We start from the raw sequence: 20,168 nt of genomic DNA, 5'->3' as shown, positions 1-20,168 counted from the left end.
AATCTGCACAGTGGTTTGCAGTTTAGCATAGCTTAGAGCTTTCTGTTTTCTTTTAGTTAGCAATTTGCTTTAGACAGCAAATGTACTGTGTGTGGTCCGTATGCCACTTGAGGCTGCAGTGAGAACTAGTTTTACCTGTTTTAGCTCAGAGTTAGAGGGGTGGGGTTTAATTAAAGAGCGTGATCTGATGCTGATATGAAGAGATTGAAACGAAGTGTTTAGAAATTCTTTGGACAGCAGGACCTTTGAGATTTAATCATTTATGATACATGCATTATCTTAACATCCTCAGCTCATCTGGGATTTTAACATATTTAAACAGAAACAGCAGTGTATATTTATGTGATATTAAGAACAGGAAAGGTAAGAAAATGCAAAACATTAAATAAATACAAGCTAGTTAAGAACACAGCTGTGACAGATTTTAGTTAAATTGAGAAAGAATGATTAGTATAAAAATGCTGTTCATGTCAAATCTTTGAAGTCATTTGTGAATGAATATCTTAAATGAATGTATAATTTCCTAGTTTACAATTGTATGATCATCCAAAGATAAAAAGAAAATACACATAAGCACATTTTCAGTGTTGTTAAATGTATTTTGTAATAATGAACTCAATTAACTCTCACAATGGATGTTTTTGTCCTGTTTTAGAAAGGACAAATGGCAGCTGCAAGCAGCAGTAAGTTCTCTTCAAATAATCCTCTCTATTGTAACATGGTGTGTGTTTGGGTGTGCTGGTGGAGTGGTGTTTTACAACTTTTTTTAAAGTTTTTTTCTTTGTTATAATTAACTAAAACACAAGTTTGGTCTATGGTCTGGATATTTAAAGAGTATTCGGGATGTTGAGGGAGGGTCTTTCAGTGAGCACAACAGCTCGTGTTGTGAGCTTGTGCACTACAGAGTGTCTCAGATCTACAAGAATTCATCATTAAAGACACGTTTGTTTCTTGAGTTATAAAGATGTCTAACACATCCAGTTGGAATTTCTGGTTATGTGTTACAGACAGAATTACAGTGGGTCAAATTGGCAGAGCATCAACAATAGATTTCATGTAATTTTAGGTCACAATAAAAGAGTCCACAAATCATGCTCTTCATGTTATACAAGTAGTCCTAATATTTTTTAAATCAGTGGTCCCCACTACCCTGTCTAAAAACAAATAGTCTGTTTCACAGTGATGCATGCACATGAAACCGAGTTTTTGTGGTGAGTGAGACACGAAAGAAGAAATGCAGAAAGGAAGTAAGAACTTGGCCAGAAACAGCGTAGGGCCACAATGCACTACCAGATCCTTTTCTAAGAAACTGCAGGTTTATCAAACAAGCCATATTAACAGTAAGATACAAATAAAGTTACTGTACAGGTTAGAAAATGATGACTGATTTACCACTCCTCCAAATGGTCGTTTATTTCTCACGTCATTAATAGATGGGGGAAAAAAAAACAGATTATGGTTACCATTCCTTAACTTGCTTTTTAATCTCAGTCAAATGTGCTCAGTTTTAAATGAGCAATTTATTACACTTAAGCTATGTCAACATATCCTCTTCGTCAAACTCTGTAAAAATGCAACATGATGAACAAATTTTTGGTGCATACAACACTAATGGGTAAACATACAGTAGTATACAAATACTGTACTCATTGTTTAAATGTGTAACATACTTTACAGATAACAGCGGTTCACTCATAGTTTCATGTATCTCTTGTAAACAAAATATAATATTTAATACATTGGCTAAATATGTGAAGCAAAATACATATATAAAATGCAGGGTAATTGCATTTTCTCCACATTACACAACAGGAAGTACGTTTTACTCATTAAAACCTCCATTGAATATTCACCTTAAAAACCTTGTCTAATTGACCCTTTGCTAAGCCCTTTTTAAAAAGAAAGAAAAAATATCACGTGTATCTTCTCTAGGTACCTTGTGTTGCTACTACAAGTGACCAAGCAACAATATTTTTACATTTTTTTGGATCATTTCGATAAAATTCCACTTAAAACAACACACATTCCTCCCGTATACTCTCATTGTAAAAAGGCAAATTCTTCTCAGAGAAATGGCGGCAAGGCAACAGTTGGTAAGATAGGATTGGTCAGAAGCGCTTTCAAGGCGGGGCTTAGCGAAGGGTCAATTAAGACTTCCACTCACTTTTGGCGCACCCCAATGGACATTTCACTCAGAAACTGCAGCAAAACATGTAGCCTAATGAAGCATGTAATAAAGTTTTGCAAAAGTGTTGCCACAGTCTTGTAATGTTCATGAGATCAGGCTGAATATAATATATGCTATAACTTGTATTGGGGAATTAAAAGACACCAAATTGTGGAAATGGCCTGCTTGAACAAAATCACAGCAAAGTTGATTTGAGTTTCCCCCCTGTTTTTTCCTGCCACAGACTTTCAGCTTGTTGTCCCAAAAGCAGGTGGAAGAGCTAAGGTTAACTCAGGATCTACTCTCACTGTTTCGTGTCACTTGTCTCCTGCGATCAGTGCTGTTGCCATGGAGATTGAGTGGTATAATGAGTCATCCTGTGTTTGCACCTATAAGAACAGACACGTGACAGAAGGGGTTGGCTATGAGGGCAGAGCGAGTCTGTTCATTCAAGACCTGAAGAAAGGAAATGTGTCCTTAAGATTAAGTGACTTCAAAGAGTCAGATCTGGGAGTTTATCTGTGTCGAGTCACCAGTCAGAATAAAACTGATCAGATAACAGTAAATGTAGGAGAAGAAGGTAAGTATTTCATCCACTCAATCTGCATCAGCGCAGGAATACTAACAGGCAACTTACTGCATACTTCACAGTGCAGTAGGTGGATACCACATACTATTCCTTAGCATATTTAACAGCGGCATTATCGTGCTGCTTGTTAAATACTACACAATGTGTGCAGTATGTAAAATATAAAATAGTGTGAGGAACAGTGAATGCAGTGAAGGAACAGTGAATTTAAACATTAGAATGCTATGTTGTTGGCATATGACCCCCTATGTTTTATATCATATTGTCCAGTTATCATTTGAAAATACATATGCTAAGTTTGCATTTATAAAATCCAACTGCAAGTGAAAATGTCCTACATTTTGGCTGTAAAATCAAATATGTAGTCACAATTAAATGTGATGATCGCAGTTGATATGACTGCCAGTTCAGTCATAAGGCATATTGCACTGTGGGTTTGTATTTCATGCATACAAAATTGTTTGTGAACAGTATACTGTAGATACAGCAAAATAGTATGTTGTATGGTAGTATGCCATTCTGAACATGCCTATAGTAATTAATCATATATACTGAAGACTTCAGTGTTTGAGAGGTCAGGACTCAGGAGACCATAATAGAATTAAATTAGACCTTTTATAGATGCAAAGGATTAGATAACTACGCTCTTTATAATATTATCAGCATTGTAACATTCAAATAGTGTTAGTTTTGTTAAATCTTAAAATATTAATGTTTGAATGTGTTTGAAGACTGTTACTGATGTCACAGCCAAACAGGGTGAGACAATGATTTTAAGTTTTGTTAACAAGATTTCTAGTAATTTACAGAGGTCACATGGATTGGATTAAGATGTCAGTTAAGATTCTTCTTTTCTTACTTTATTTAAAATAATACTTTATATTATTATAAAAATACACATCACTTTCAATGGAAAGGTCTCAGTTGTCATACTTGCATTCTGTACCAAAATATTGAAATTATATACACCATTCCAAGTATGTCACTACTATTTAACACTCTTGTTTGTTGAATTGTGCAGTGACAGCATTTTTCAAGGACCAACATGTCTTTATAATGGTAAGACAGCTAATTTAACCACCATAACTTCCCTTCTATTTGCAAATTATGTACAACATAGAATAAAGCACAGTACAACACAGTTTGTAAGACAAAACAGTGGCAGACAGTGTTACCAGAACAAAAATAAGGTCAAGTAATTAGTGACTTCCAGAAGATAATACAGCTCAAATGGGCAGAACTGTCTGGCTTGTCCATAGTGTTACAGAGTCATATTATAACATTGGGTGGCATGCACAGAGTGAAAAATCTAAATTCAGCCTTATTTTATGCAACAAATTAGATCAACTACTAAAAACAAAAAGCTAGAAACATAGGGCATAATGTAGGAAATAATGCTCCAACAAACTACAACCACAATACATGCCAAAGGAGACAAACAAAATGTGCACACTATTCTATTAACAAGACAGGCTGTAGACAATCAGTAAAAGAACAAGAAACCTTATATTTGCAAGTATTTTGAGAGAAAGTTAAACCAATGTGCAAAAATCAATAGATAACAATGTCAAAGAAAAACTTACTGAGATGGTATTGAAAGAAGTAGAGGAACGAACACTGGGGAAACAAAGCCACATATATTTGCATACTGTATATACAGTATTTACTGGAAGATTTTGATATTTACAACCTTCATATTATTATTATTATTTTCCCAGAAGTCAAGAATGCAAAATGCTGGCAAGCTTGATTATTTAATTAATATAACACAAAACTGGACAAACCATGAAATAAAATCTACTGTAGACATCGGGGGTTATAAAGAAATCAAAAAAGTAAAGTAAATGTTTTGTCCTAAAACAAGTAAAAACCATGTGTTACAAAAGAATTAATGTCTAGCACAGTGTAACAGTCAACATAAAACTGGACTGGTCAAAGAAATTTAAAATAACGTGTACCCTAAATACAGTCTCTCATGTCTAGAAAATATGCTCTTTGTATAGGACCCATTCTCAGGAAACAGAGACTTTTGTGCCTGAAAATGTCAGAAAGTAAAAAGACATCTTTAATTTTTTTAATCTCTTAATAAAATACTTCACTTCAAGTCAAAAGAACCAGAGTGAAAGCCACCTTAGACATTATCCACTACAAAACTCAGTGGCGACCAATGTAGGTTTTCCAGTGGCCGATTCTTAAACAGTCACCCCTTGTAGTGACTAATAAATTAATCCATACATACTACTCATTTTAGTAAAAAAGTTGAAGTCTGCTCAGTGTTTATCTAGTAGATCACTAATCTAATAGATTGTCCTCATTAACAAAATTATTTGCATGATAACTCAGACATCTTTATAAAATAACAATAATTTTGCTTCAGTTTAATAAGCTTTGAACTTTTGTGTTTTGACAAACTTTATTGTAAAGAATCACGTAATTAAAATCCTTGTTGTGTGATTGTCATGTTGGACTTGATAGGCTGAAATCATGAAACTCTTACTTTATCTTATTTAGGATTACAAGATGGCAGAAAAACCTAACAGTAAGTTATCTTAAATCTCTAACTTTTTTTTTTTTTTTACTGTACTTTAGACCTGGGCCCAGTTACCGGTTACAAGTTGGTGCTGCTCCCTAACTGTACAGATACTGTACCTTCAGGGCATGGTGCCAGTGACACTTAAGTTAACATTCAATACACCAGACCAAACTGTTAGAAAGATACATCAGTTTACGATGAAATTTTAAATAACAAATAGACAATATGACTAATCTTGGAAAAAGTGGTACCATTGCACTTAAGTAATCTAAAAAGACCAGGGTAATTACCATAGCCCAAATTATTCAAACGAATGTCAATTTTGGTAATTTACTTTTTTACTAGTATGCCCTCAAAAACATGGCGCACTTAAATTGTTATAATAATATAATTGGTATTTTTTAAAAAAAAATTTTTTTATTTTTTTATTTTTTACATTAAAATGGTCAGGGTAATTCAATTAACATTTTTAAGATCTGGCCATAAATTCCTTTTAAAGATCTGGCTGAAGTACTAACATGATTCATGACTTCATAACCTAAAAAATGGGTTTCGATCAACTTAATTTTGAAAATTAAAAACACAACGATCATTTTAACATATCAGGGCCATTAAGAAAACTAAGATGAACATTTATATGTGAAATAACGTAATTTTTTATGACATCAACCCACACAAGAAAACATCAGAAATGTTATTTTACAAAGAATATGTTTAAACTAAAAAAAGAGGAGAACATGTCTATTCTTCCTTTGTCTGTATATCCTCCCATTATGAGAAAAATTAGCCTGTCCTTGTCTTGCAAATATTCTGTAGTTGCATACAGGAGCCAGTACAGAAGTCAGATATTTGTGCAGATAATCATTGGTAAATGGAGAACAAACTGATTTGAGGATGTTTGTGATTGAAAACACTGACACATTTGTACTGTATAATAATAAAGTCAGGGTATATGCATGTATGTAGATTCAGTGGTGCTTCATGTTATACATTTTTTGCACTACAGACCCTAAGCAAATGAGACACACTAAGGATAGGCAATACCAACTTCGATCTGATACCGGCAATGTAAATTGGCATGTGAACATTTAGCTTTATACCAAGTTATAATGCTATTTAAAACCCTTACATGCACCTGTTACCAGATATGTTTATATTTAATGATGAATTCTATCAAGAAAATCCACATCAGATATTTTCTTCTCTGGTAAGACCTTTGGTATTAAAGCAAAGTTATCCTAAAAATCCTATTCTTAATGAGATGTTTAATGAGTCCCTTTCTCAATGATTTTTATATTGTGTTCCTGTAAAACAAAATCTAAAATCCTTAAAACAGGATACATTTACTTCAGAAGCAACACTGCAGACAATATTTAGGCTTTTTTTTCATAGATGTATTTTTAATTTAAATATTTATCTTACTGTGCTGTCAGTTTTTTTAACTTGTTATTCTCTTGCTTATAGTAAAAAAAAATAAATAAAAAAAAAAAAAAGTAATTAGTGCCCATTTCAGGACCATATTTAACACCAAAACATTTGTAACTTATTTAAAGAACAAAGACATCTATATATATATATAAAACAGTACTGTGTATTTTGTTTGTACGTGCTGTATCCAGCTAAAAATCTGTAGCCCAGTGTACTGAGGTCATAACAAAACCATAATTTGACAGTCTGAAGAACACTTAACCTGCTTTGTCAAAATCTGTGTAATGTGTGGATATTGTTTGTAAAGTTCCGTGCATGTTTTTTTCATCAAAATAGAATTACGAAGCCACTTTACATATCACAGTGCTTCAGGCAAGGATCAACATGGGGTATGTGCACACTGATATTATACATAAATACATATACAGTACACACAGTGTTTTTAATAATCTTTATAACATAGCACATCAAATGATAAATAATGAATAAATAAAAGAGTCATCCCACAAAATTCTCAAGGCAAAAGTTTTTAAGCAAAGCTATTGTTCTCATTTTCTTAAAGGCAGAGCATAAATTCTCAGGTGAAGACAAACCTCCCCATACTATCCTTAGCACTATCTTTGTGCTGTTTTTCTTCGCATTTTATGCTGTATTATAGAAAGCCATTTGTAATTTTTCAAAACTCATTGAGATATTTCTAGCACTTTCTGATCTTAGGTAACTAATGTTTTAAATCACTGATGGTAAACTGATAAAATTGATATACATTTGTAGTCAGATTTGTCAAACACACACACACACACACACAAACACACACACAATGCTTATGCAAGTTAAATTAAGTAAACTTTGTCAACCACTCGTGTTGTGAATCTTTCATTATAAAAAAATATTGTAAAGTGTATTCTCGTTGTGTGATGATGTCATTTTTGGCCAGGGAGGTGGAATTATAAAACTCTTTCACTCTATTTGTGTGCACATTAATTGTAGCATAAATTAATTCACTATGATTCAAATATCTTTATTATACAACACCTCAGCTAATATATGCTACATACATACATACATATGATACATAATAAAAAAGTAATCAGACATTTAATTTTAACATTTATCTTAAAACATGTTTTTGTTTGTTTCTCCCCAATTTGGGATGCCCAATTCCCAATGCACTCTAAATCCTTGTGGCGGTGTAGTGACTTGCCTCAATCTTGGTGGCAGAGGACAAATCTCAGTTGCCTCTGTGTCTGAGACTGTCAATCTGCACATCTTATTATGTGGCTTGTTGAGTGTGTTACCGTGGAGACATAGCACTATTGAGGCTTCATGCTATTCTCTGCAGCATCCACTCACAACTCACCATGCACCCACTGAGAGCGAACCACATTATAGCAACCACAAAGAGGTTACCCCATGTGACTCTACCCTCCCTAGCAACTGGGCCAATTTGGTTGCTTGGGAGACCTGGCTGGAGTCACTCAGCACACCCTGGATTCGAACTCATGACTCAAGGTTTGGTAGTCAGCGTCTTTACTTGCTGAGCTACCCAGGCCCCTTGCTTAAACATTTCTTAATGTTAATCAGCTTGCATAAAATGGCTTTTCCCCCAAATGGTCTTTCTTTAAAAAAAAAACAAAAAAACAATGCTTTAACTTGAGCTACATTAATTCAGTAACCTTTGATCACCTCAGTTGTTAATCTTTTATTGTGAAGAAGTTAATTTGTTTTCATCTCAATTAGGATTACAAGATGGGAGAAACAATCTACAGTAAGTTGTCTTAAAACCATTGACTCATCATAAGAATTTAATTGGACATTTAAAAGTCTGAAAACAGTTATGTGTTATAAATTCAACCGACTACTTTGTATAAATGAAAAAACAAATGCGAATCAAATGTATTTATTTTTTGCAATGAAAAGTCATTAGTGTCCATTTCAGGACCACATTTAACACCAAAACATTTGTAACTTATTTAAAGAACAAAGACATCTATAGCAAACAAAATAACAGTACTGTGTATTTTGTTTGTAAGTGCTGTATCCAGCTAAAAATCTGTAGCCCAGTGTACTGAGGTCATAACAAAACCATAATTTGACAGTCTGAAGAACACTTAAACTGTTTTGTCACAATCTTTGTAATGTATGAATACTGTTTGTAAAGTTTCATGCAAGTTTTTTTTTTGTTTTTTTTTTTTGTTGCCTTTTTTCATCAAAATAGAATCACTAAGTTGCTCTGCATATGACAGTGCTTCAGGAAAGGATCAACATGGGGTATGTGCACATTGATATTATACATAAATACATATGCAGTACACACAGTGTTAGATAATAAATAATGAATCAAAAGAGTCATCCCACAAAATTCCCAAGACATATTGTTCAGTTGCGAGAAACTGGCCACCTGGGGATTCTTTTGCAGGTTTTAAAAGTTTTTAAGCAAAGCTATTCTCGTTTTCTTAAAGGCAGAGCATAAATTCTCAGGTGAACACAAACCTCCCCATTCTATCATTAGCACTATCTTTGTGCTGTTTTTCTTCTTCTTGCATTTCATGCTGTATTATAGAAAGCCATTTGTCATTTTTCAAAACTCATTGAGATTTTTCTAGCACTGTCTGATCTTTCATAACTGATGTTTTAAATCACTAAAATTAAACTAAAATTAAAGAAATCTTTCAGTCTGTCTCAATATAAAGATCTTAAGCAACAATGCTTATGCAAGTTAAATTAAGTAAACTTTGTCAACCACTCGTTTTGTGAATCTTTCATTATAAAATATAATTGTGTGATGATGTTATTTTTGGCTAGGGAGGTGGAAATATAAAACTTTTTCATTCTATTTGTTCTTATCTCAATTAGGAGTACATGGGAGAAGCAAGCAACAGTAAGTATCCTCAAAATCATTGACTCTTTGTCTTCATTAGAATTTGCTTGTATGTTTGTAATTTAGATTACCACCCCCCCCCCCCCCCAAAAAAAAGAAAAGGAAAAAAAAAAAAAATTACTTTGCATTGACACAAAAATATAAATGTTGCTAATAAATCTTTTTATCTTTATATATTTTTCTTTATTTCTTAACTTATATACTTGATACTTAATTAGAACTATGGAAATTGTGGCAATGTTGAAAAACCACATTATAAGATGAAAACGTCTAGGTTACTGAAAGGAGGGAACAAGATGTTACGTTGATGATAGACAGTAGGGGTCGCTCCCGAGAGCCCCAAGCTCTCTTAATGGTTTTCCATCATGCTAGTTTCATTGGCAGATGTCTTTCAAAGTCCCGCCTTCAGTGCACAGCGAGAATATAAAAGGTAAGCCGAAAGACAGCCTCCTCAGCACATTTGACTGAAGAGGCGAGAGGATCTCTTAAACCTTTTCAGCGGCAGTCAGTATAGTGGCAAGTCTAAGTAACGTCACGTTTGCTCCTTTCAGGGAACCATGGTTACAATAGTAACCTAGACATTCCCTTTCAAGTCGGTCACTCGATGTTATGTCAATGATCGACAGTAGGGGTCCCTATAGCACAGTGCCACAATACTGATTTGGCTGCGCTTACTACCAAAAAATGTGGTAGAAAGTTTGCAGAAAGCCCGCTTCCACACATGAGTGGGGAAGAGTCCAGTACAGTGAATGACACAACAGTGACACTTGCCATAGTCTGAGGGTAGCCAATTCTCTCCACAGAACTTGTGCCAAGTGAGGTGATGAAATGTTTGGAGGGCGGAATGAATTCACAGTCCTTTGATCGTGGTTATAAAAGGGGCTGCCAGCGGAGGCACCTTAAACCGACTGAAGGAAGAATTCAATTTTCCCATATGGAATCTAGGAAAAATTTGCTAGATTAAATAATCCCAGTAACTTGCTTTGCCGTGTGGGGAAGCAGATAAGGGATAAAGGGTAAAAACCAATGTGACAACTGCCTTACCTTTTTGGGAGGCAGATAAAACATTTTTAGGGTCCGACTGTACCACAGACACAAGAGTGCTGCTTGACTTGAGATAGAATTGACCTATGTACACTATGTAGAGAGAGTCAGAAAATTCTCCTGGCCAAACCTGAAGTTGGGCCAGTTGCATAACAAGAGGTGTTAGCCAAACAGGAACTCTATTTTGTGTAGGCAAAGAAGGGGTTAACCTTCAGACGTGACTTCTTAGTGTATCTAGCCATGTAAGTAGTATACAAAAAGACTGATGCCACCCAAGCAGTATTAATACTGCTGTTGTGCTTAGCAACCCAGAGAGAGGTGTTCAACCAGCGGGGAAATAGCCTTCTATGCAGTTTAAGAGCGAATCCTTAACTGACATTTCCAGTTGTTACTAGCTGCTATGGGGAGTATACAAAAGGATTTTTGTCACAAGAACGGTAAAAGCTGCTATTATGCTGAATAATCCAGAGAGAGATGTTTTACTGACCGGGAAACAACCTTCTGTGTGGTTTAATAGCGAAGTTTAACAGACATTTAAGTTGTAACTAACCGCTATGGGGAGTTACACACAGCAATTGTGTGGGAGATCTGAATGCAGATTCCATGAGCTTCTCTGCCATCCTTCCTTAAGTACCAAACGATTCTATTGTTATTTCAGATGTGTATGTTTGATGTTATTTAGGATTTGGTTTACAATTTAGGGAGTTGTGAGTAGACCTTTGAAACATGTAATGGAGTTGGTCGTTTGATGTTTACAAAGAATGCACCTAATCTGCATACAGCATCTAGTCTCTGTGAGAAAACTGGGGAGGGGTCATGCCCCTGATAGAATACAGTATTTTACTAAGTTCTTAAATCTTTTACTTGTGATTTGACTTGGCTGAAAGGGAATGAGACCGTTTTACCAGTTGTACTGAGACCTCTTGAATGATACCAAACATGTATGATCAGAAAACCTTTTACATTACAGAACAGGATAAGTCATAATTTATCCTTATAACCCTGGGTGAGGGTTTTATGACGTTGGTTCTCGCAGAGTTCTTTGACTTTTACCGGAAGTGATGCAGACAATTTTGTGCCAGTCATACATCAACTTGGCTTCCGATCTGCTACTCTCTCTGCTGTCTTGCTTGCGGGACAGCCGGTCAGATCATCCGCCAAACGGTACCATGTTTTGCCTTCTGATACCACGGTAGTCACCACATCCTCGTCTGGAAATATGTCAAACAAAATCGAACCGTACATTTCAACAGAAGGACAGAGATTTGCTCTGGCATATTGCATAGGCAAAAACGCTGGAGAGCAGGAAGACTGCAAAGCTTGCGCCGGCGAAACACTTTCCTCAACTTCTCCACATTCAGTTTCTGAGCCTCATGCACAACCCACCTGTGCTCCAGCCGGCGTCACATCAGGGGTGCTGCGGGAGACTGAAGATGCAGCGGCGCTCTCCGAGAAGAACGCCAATCATGAACGTAGCGTCTCATGGGCTCGCAGTGAGTGTATTGTGCATCCTTGAACGCTGATTCAGCGTGGGTGTTGCCCAGGCATGAAATACAGTGCTCGTGCCCGTTCTGTGGAGGGACAGGTCTACTGCAGGAATTTCACTTGTGATATTCCATCCTTAAAAGGACATATATATCACAGTGTTACTCTTTTAGTTTGTTTTGCTGTTGAAAAACACACAAATACAACAATAAATATAAATATTTATTAATGCATAATGTGATATAAAAAATCTTTACCATACAACCCCTTATATTATAAACATAAATAAATGGTTAATTGCCATATAGACACTTAAACAAATAAAATAACAAAATACTTTCTAAACATTTAATTTCTTTACATTTAGGATTCCAAGAAGGGGGCCTCAAGCAAAAGTTTTACAATTGTCATCATTTCACCACAGATTATTACATTTTGAGGATACAAGTATAAGAGATAATGTATAGCCATCCATTAGTCTTTGCAAATAACCTGCTAAAAATACATAGATTGGAAATATTGATTTGAGTTGACATTTTTTATTCTCTGTCCTGTAGATAAGTTAAAAGGTCCTGCTAAGAAAACATAAAGTTTATTTGCATTCCATAATATTCCACTGTGCAATGATAAGAGAAACATGAATATACTGTAGCACCGAAATGTTCCCATTGACAGTAGTCAAATATATAGTTCATTTTACAATATTTAAAATATTTGTGTACTGCCATGATCGACCAATTACAATCATGCATTTCACAGAGCCATGTAATAAGTGAAATTAAAAGTGAGTTTGAGTCTATATTTCTCTCTTTTTCTCTCTTTAATCTTTCTTTCCTCGCAGATAACTTTCAGCTTGTTATTCCCAAAACTGAAGATGCACAGGTTTCTTTGGGGTCTGAATTGATTGTTCCTTGTTCCCTGATTCCTGAAATCAGTGCTGTTGCCATGGAGATCAAATGGCATAGCGAGACAGGATGCGTTTGCGTCTATAAGGACAGACAGTTGACAGCAGGGATTGGGTATAATGGTAGAGTGAGTCTGTTCACTCATGAGCTGAAAAGAGGAAATGTGTCCTTACGACTGAAAAACTTCAGCTGGTCAGATGTTGGAAAATACACTTGTCAGGTTATTTGTGGAGATGAAACAGAAGAGATAACAGTAAAAGGTGAGTACTTTAGAGTATGACTTTCAAAACTTTTAGTTTTTCAAAATAAAACTAAAATGAAACTGATATCTAGATGTAGAGGATCATGTATTTTTCATCAGTGTGTCATCATCAGTAAACTGTTAGCACAAACCTAATCTAACACTATATGGCCAAAATTAAGTGGGCACCCCCTTCTAATTAATGAGTATGGCTTTTCCAGTAATATTTAAATCTTAATGTTACACCATACTATGACATTCTGGAGAATTGTGTGTTTCCAACCTTACTGCAACTGTTTGGGGAGGGCCTTTTCTGTTCCAGAATGAAAATGCCCCTGTGCACAAAAAGAGATCCACTTGTGTACTTGTATACCCCAAAAAGCATGGCCAGTGTTTTGTTCCAATCATAAATGAATTATGGACAACATTATAGAATAAGGTTCTATTTGTTACAAATACACATGTGGTGTCATGCACTACAAATTAACTATATTTTACAGCATTGGTTAACATATACAACTTTTAATATTAAAAATGTATTATACAGCCTTATATGTTGAAGTTCTTTAATACAACATATATTGAATACAACAAAATTAGATTATCAAATATTAATGCATAAATGTATTTTTAAGACATTATAATGTTTTGCAGTAAGAAAGAGGGATTCTGCATAGGATTTTTATACACTTGTATGTAATTACTTTATAAAAACCAATTAATGTTTACATACAAATCTATTTACACTTGAGTAATGTTCTTCTTAGTGAGGTTAGATCCTGGTGTCCAACCTGTGAGTCAGTCACCAATATTTCAAGGCCAAAACGCTCAATTAATGATATTTAAGGTAAGAAAGCATTACCTTCTCCTTTTCAAAAATCATGGTATGGTAATTATTACCTTCAATAGTATCAAACTTATTTGAATTTGTGAATGTGATACTTGATAACATATTAAAATACATAAAATTTACAACCTTTCAATCTGTGCAAAAACTAAAATTGGCTATTTAAAAAATAAATGAAAATACTTTTTCATTTGATCAAAATGACTTGTGAATTGTAAATAATCATTGTAAACTGAATCCTTTGTTGGTGATGTTAGGCTAGACCAAGCAAACTGAAATACATTTCTTTCATTGTATTTGTTTTAATCTCAATTAGGATACCAAGATGAAAGAAACAACCACAAGTAAGTTTATTTATTTATTTATTTATTTATTTATTTTTTATCACTGACTCCTCATCTTATAAATTTGTATTGCACACAATGATAAGGAATTATGCAATAAGACATCTACAGATTACTTTTGTTACAAACTTACTGGCTCATGACTAAGTAACATGAAATGGGGAGGCCACATGTGGATACAATTAATAAAAATTTTTAAATGTTAATTTATTATTCAAAGTAACAATCAAACTTTGTTATAAGAAAAAGAACAATAAATCAGGAAAAATAAGGAACAAATCCAGGTGCTGTTGGGGGGAGGGAAATACTTAGAGGAGAAGGGCCTTTTTATAGCCTGCTCAATCCAGGACTGATCTCAGGTAAATCATTGCACCTGTTACTCGACTCCACCCTGTAGATGGAAAGAGACAACACCACCTGGTGGACCAAAACAGCACTAACACTCTGGGCCGTTACACTTGGTAACGTTACATACAATTCAGTAGAAATACTGTAATTTGAGAGTACATTTTAACCTAACATTTGAACTGATTTCTATGGGAAGGGGTATTTGGCATACATTTCAGGTCAGGGTACATGTTGTCACACATGTTTGATTATTTGTTTATTTATTACAATTTTTGTTGGTCAAAACTTTTTTTTTTTATCTTTAACATTTTTGAATTTTGCATTTCATTATTGCCTTACTGTTTAAATTTTGCTGACAAATATTTTTTCTTGGGGAATAACCTTGCAAATGTATAAAAGGTTTTGAGATTTTTCCTCCCCCAAAGAATATAACATTTTGTGTATATTTATTAATGCCCTGAGTTCATAATAAATCCAATAATTTAAATAAAGCACAATGCAAATCTCAAAATCTAAGTTTGATGTGGGTTCATGTATTTCTTTCTGGATTACAGAATTTTCAAGTCATGCTCCATATCATGCTGATTCAGTTAAGAACCAACATGAGGTGTGTGTGCACATTAATATTATCCATAAATACTGTATGAACACACTTTTATTTTCAAAAATCCTCAATCACAATTCATAAGTTGTTGTTTTTTTAACATCTTGCATTCATCCCACAACATTCTCAAAGGATGCTATTCCATTGCAAGCAATTGCAATTTGCCAACTGGTGATTGTTTTAACTGATTTTAATAGAGTTTATGTACATGCAGACTCATAAAATCATACAGTAACTCTTTTTCCCTGCATTTGTTTTCATCTTAATTTAGAATTACAAGATGAGAGCCTCGAGCAATGGTACATTTTCTTTCATCTCTGAATATCAACTTTTGTTTGTAAAGGGAATGTGGAAGTACTAGTGAGTGTATGCATGTCCCACCAGTCTTTCTCTCTTTTCCTCTTAGATCAATTTCAGCTTGTTGTTACCAAAATTCAAAAAGCCCAGATATCTTTGGGGTCTGAATTCACAGTTCCATGTCACCTGACACCTGGAATCAGTGCTGTTGCTATGGAGATCAGGTGGTTTAAGGAGACAGATTGTGTTTGTCTATATAAGAACAGACAGGTGACAGAGGTGAGGGGTTATAAGGACAGAGTGAGTTTGTTCACTTATGAGCTGGAGAGAGGAAATGTGTCCTTGCAGCTAAGAAATTTAAGTTGCTCAGATGTTGGAGATTACCGTTGTCAGGTCACCAGTGGAGACAGAGCAGAAGAGATAACAATAGGAGGTGAGTATTCTATAATAAGATCCACTAATGGTTTCCACCAAACCTATTTACACTTAAGTAATTGTCTTCTTAGTGAGGATGCAACCTGAAGTCCAATCTGTGAGTCAGTCACCAGTACAAGGCCATAGTGTTCAGTTGATGCTGTCTGAGGTAAGAAACATAAAGGGTTAATTCAAACAAAATTTTGCATTTCTAGACTTGGAATAAAGAATGGATCTCATCTAAAAAAATAAAATAAAAATAAAAAACACAGAAAAACACAAAATAAATGGCACTGTACTTTATATAATGTCTTATATATATATATATATACACACACAGAGAGTTGGGAGGATTACTTTTGAATGTATTCCACTACAGATTACAGAATACATGCTGTAAAATTTAATTTGTAACATATTCTGTTAGATTACTCAAGGTCAGTAACGTATTCTAAATATGTTGGATTACTTCTTCAGCACTGGTAGATTTATTCACTTGTTTTGACTATAAAAACTCTGCCAGTATAGTAAGAAAAAATACACGTTAAAAATACATTCTCTGAAAAACCTAAATATCTTATGCAGTTTTGTTTCTAAAACAAGATAAATCAAATTGATCTTGTTTTAAGGATTTTTAGATATTTTTACAAGAAAACAATACAAAAATTATTATCAAGAATGTGATTTTGCCCTAATATCAAAGGTCTTACTAGAAAAAAAGAAATGATAATCCAACATGAATTTTCTTGATAAAAAAATATGAGTTTGTGTTTTATAGGGGCCTTTAGCCCCTGCAACAGGGGGGCTTTTTACCCCAAACACTATCCTTTCACATATTGGACAGTTATTGCAAAATGTTTGATTTAATGACCTTAAACAAACCTGAAAAAGTTTTTTGTCTCAACAGTTTTTGATAGTTTCCAGGATATTCATTAGCTATTTACAACATTTTAAAAATTATTAAATATTAGATCAACTTGCCTCAAAATCAACCTTCAGACAATGATCTCATGGAAGAGGATGATTTTTGCAGTGCATAGTGACAAACAGGTGTTTAGGAAAGTGCTGTAGTAGTTTTTGATACTATTTAGTGTTTTGGGAGAAAATGAAACTCATTGGAGCCTTTTACCCTGGGGAGCCTTTACCCCCTTTTACCCTATATGCACTACCGGTCAAAAGTTTTGAAACACAAAATTATTATTTGGTACATGTCATAAATTTCAAAAACTTTTTTTTATTATTATTAAATTTTAGTTTTATAATGAAATGATTGGTGGCACAATTATATTTTTGTCTACAAAATTAATTTCAAACATTTAAGCATATGCCTTCAGATCAAAAGATTTTTAAGTCAAGTGTTTCAAAACTTTTGACTGGTAGTGTGTGTGTGTGTGTGTGTGTATATATATATATATATATATATATATATATATAGGTATTGCTTTTTAATAGGTTTGGCTGTGGTCCGTGTAATGCTTCACCTGATTGTCCACACTAAGTAATTTCAACAATGACATTCTGAATAGTAAAAAACACGTCAAAAATTTGGACACACATACTCACTCTTTATTATTCCTTTTTTCACATTTTAGAATAATAGGAATATAATTTTTTATACATAAGCTTTGCATCTTTTCTTTTTTAGCTTTGGACTTTCTATCTTTAAACTGTCCTATCCAAGCTGGGCAGCGTTTTTCCGCTTGGTAAAGAGAGGCCTCTAAAAAAATCACTCATCAACTTTAATGTTTTAATTTTGAGACATTTGTCCCTCTTTATCTCTCAACCAAATTCCCCCTTTGATACTTTTTAAAGTTCTCATGTATCAGGACCGGGGAACTTGTTGGCTGTTTTCCCTTCACTATTTGGTTCAACTCATCCATTTAAAAAATAGTTTTGTAAAGAAATTCATACATAGGCACAATTTATGTTTGTCTTCAGAATTCATTTCAAGCGTAAGCCTTTAGATCAAAGGGTTTTTAAGATGAAAACAAATGTAGTCAAGTGTGTCCAAACTTTTGACTGGTAGGGTATAAGTAAATTTAGTGCTGGTTTGCTGTTGGCTAAACAGAAGACTCTGACCATTTCTGTAACAGAGTAGTTTTCATATGTATTTTGAAACTCAAGGCAACATGAATCATTCAAACAATTTTCTTTGAGTAACAGATTGATAGAATATGGACTAAAGAGGAAACAATGAAAATGGACCAATCTGCACTAATGGCAGGTGAGTATTAGGAATTCCACCATGTTCCTGAAAGGACAGGTCAGACCCAAGAAACACTTCTTGGTTCATCATCTAAAACAGTGACAAATGAATAATATAGAGTATTATGAGTGTTATTTCCCTTTTCAGTGATGAAAGTGAACGATCCATTGGAGTTGATTAATGTATACACGGAACGTATGAGTATACTGGAAAGAACGGAACTGCAGTTAAGGGAAACCAGAATGGACTTGGACAGAGTCTTAAGACTTATCCCCCATGTTCTGTATAGGAACAGAGATAACACAAACCCTTTTAAATAGCTCAAACATACCTAACATTGAAGTGTCAGGTGTAAGTGTCAAATGTACCAGGTACTAACTGACTTTTCTTAAATTTATAAGAACTGATTTTAATCAATATTTCAGTTTTTTTATATGTTTCTTTTCAAAGTCCTCCATTAAAAATGTTACCTCTGTTTTGGGTTTTAAAGGCTCCAGATTTAAAACATATGCAGTACATTTTCTTCATCTTAAAATATCTTACAATTGTACACACTGTGAAACTTCTGCTAGCTGTCTGGATTTGTATTTTATTGTATTTTTCAACAACTTTGTAGTGATGTGGTTAAACTGACAACAAACATCAACAAGTTTACTGTCTTGTATGTCTTTCTGAACAGTGCATGTCTACTTTATGGCAAAGCAGAGGGATAAAGTTTTAATATCTGTCTTCTTTGTTTTAGTTAGGTCAGTGGTAAGGATTTAAATATTTGAATGAAAATATGATTAATTTCCATTATTATTTTAATACATACATCATAAGGGATCCTGTGGCACCAATCAACCAGAAAAACAATTGTGACACAACATGAAGGCAAAAGTATGTAAAACTTGAGTTAAAATTAAAGCCAGTGAACTACATGATGAAAACGGATAGCTTGAAACTGAGGTGGTCACAGAAGGACATCTCAATCAGTTACAGACTGAACTAGAAAACCGCAAAAGAACTTACAGAAAAAAAATGTCTTCTGGAAAATGCAAAGCAGCTTAAGATGAAGAACAAACAAGAAATGGAAAACAATCACTACACATAACTAAAAGTTGAAGAAAAACAATAAGCTTGTAAAGAAAAGCACACAAATATAGAGTATGAGCAATGATGCCTGAGAAATAGGTTCACTTTTCAGTAGAAAACTTTAGAGAAACAACAGCTGAAGAGTTCAGGATGGGCTGGACTTGCGCACTCCTTTTACAGCAACTTTGACACAGAGACTCACACACTTACACACATTCCACTCCAGATTCACTGAGTCTCTTTATGCAGGGTTTGGCCTTTATTCTGGCTCCTCAATGTCTTTGTGTCAGATTGAGAAATCTCCTGATACAAAAAGGATGTCACTCAAATAACTGTGTGAAAGCTGTGATACAGTTTTAGTGTAACACACACACACAGTTGGAAAAAACCTATGCTGTAGAAGATTCAGCACAGCTACACAATACATGGTAAATCACAGCTGGTTAGTCTCATCTAATGCCAGTTTCTTCAAGCAGGGATCTAAACGAGTGCATGTATAGAAGATGAAATTGTTTGACATGGCAGGACATATTTGTCTCTGTAGGAGTTGTGCCGGATGAAACACTAAAGAAAAAAAAATTGAGATCATGAAGCCACGTTTGCTTCATAGTTTTGTTAAAACAAAAAAGATTGAGCACTGTTCAGCATAGTTTTAGAAAGCCCAAACATTTGTCAAGACATCTGACAGCTTCTATAGGACAAGCATTGAGGAATGAGACTGGAATAACTAGAGTTGCTGTGTGAAAGGTTGGTCTTGGCAT

The 20,168-nt window shown here is 34.3% G+C and overlaps 1 protein-coding gene across 2 annotated transcripts; it reads left to right on the top strand.

Moving 5' to 3' along the window:
• Positions 1–2,443: 2,443 nt before the first annotated feature.
• LOC127438830 (butyrophilin-like protein 2) lies at positions 2,444–18,930 on the top strand. 2 transcript variants are annotated; one of them, XM_051694722.1, is made up of 17 exons: positions 2,444–2,747; positions 3,778–3,815; positions 5,268–5,295; positions 7,054–7,106; positions 8,458–8,485; positions 8,936–8,988; positions 9,574–9,598; positions 12,969–13,292; positions 14,041–14,120; positions 14,437–14,464; positions 15,367–15,419; positions 15,688–15,715; positions 15,823–15,992; positions 16,107–16,146; positions 16,220–16,296; positions 18,291–18,351; positions 18,481–18,930. In XM_051694722.1, the coding sequence occupies exons 1-17, from the start codon at positions 2,516–2,518 to the stop codon at positions 18,651–18,653; spliced, it is 1,491 nt and encodes a 496-aa protein (XP_051550682.1). In that variant the 5' UTR covers positions 2,444–2,515; the 3' UTR covers positions 18,654–18,930. The 2 variants fall into 2 exon arrangements, with proteins under 2 accessions (XP_051550682.1, XP_051550692.1); XM_051694732.1 differs by lacking the exon at positions 8,936–8,988 and having other exon boundaries at positions 2,733–2,747; positions 15,823–16,146.
• The last annotated feature ends 1,238 nt before the right edge of the window (positions 18,931–20,168 follow it).

Source organism: Myxocyprinus asiaticus, chromosome 4 (genome assembly GCF_019703515.2).
Source record: "Myxocyprinus asiaticus isolate MX2 ecotype Aquarium Trade chromosome 4, UBuf_Myxa_2, whole genome shotgun sequence".
In the NCBI taxonomy this organism is placed as follows: domain Eukaryota; kingdom Metazoa; phylum Chordata; class Actinopteri; order Cypriniformes; family Catostomidae; genus Myxocyprinus; species Myxocyprinus asiaticus.
Note: the sequence above shows the minus strand (reverse complement) of the source record. Positions and strands in the feature narration are given on the sequence as shown.

Coding starts and splice junctions, on each gene's coding strand:
- LOC127438830 (XM_051694722.1), top strand. CDS start 2,516: ATGGAGATTGAGTGGTATAATGAGTCATCCTGTGTTTGCACCTATAAG. Junction 3,816..5,267: donor ACCAACATGTCTTTATAATG/GTAAGACAGCTA, acceptor TATCTTATTTAG/GATTACAAGATGGCAGAAAA. Junction 7,107..8,457: donor CAGGCAAGGATCAACATGGG/GTATGTGCACAC, acceptor CATCTCAATTAG/GATTACAAGATGGGAGAAAC.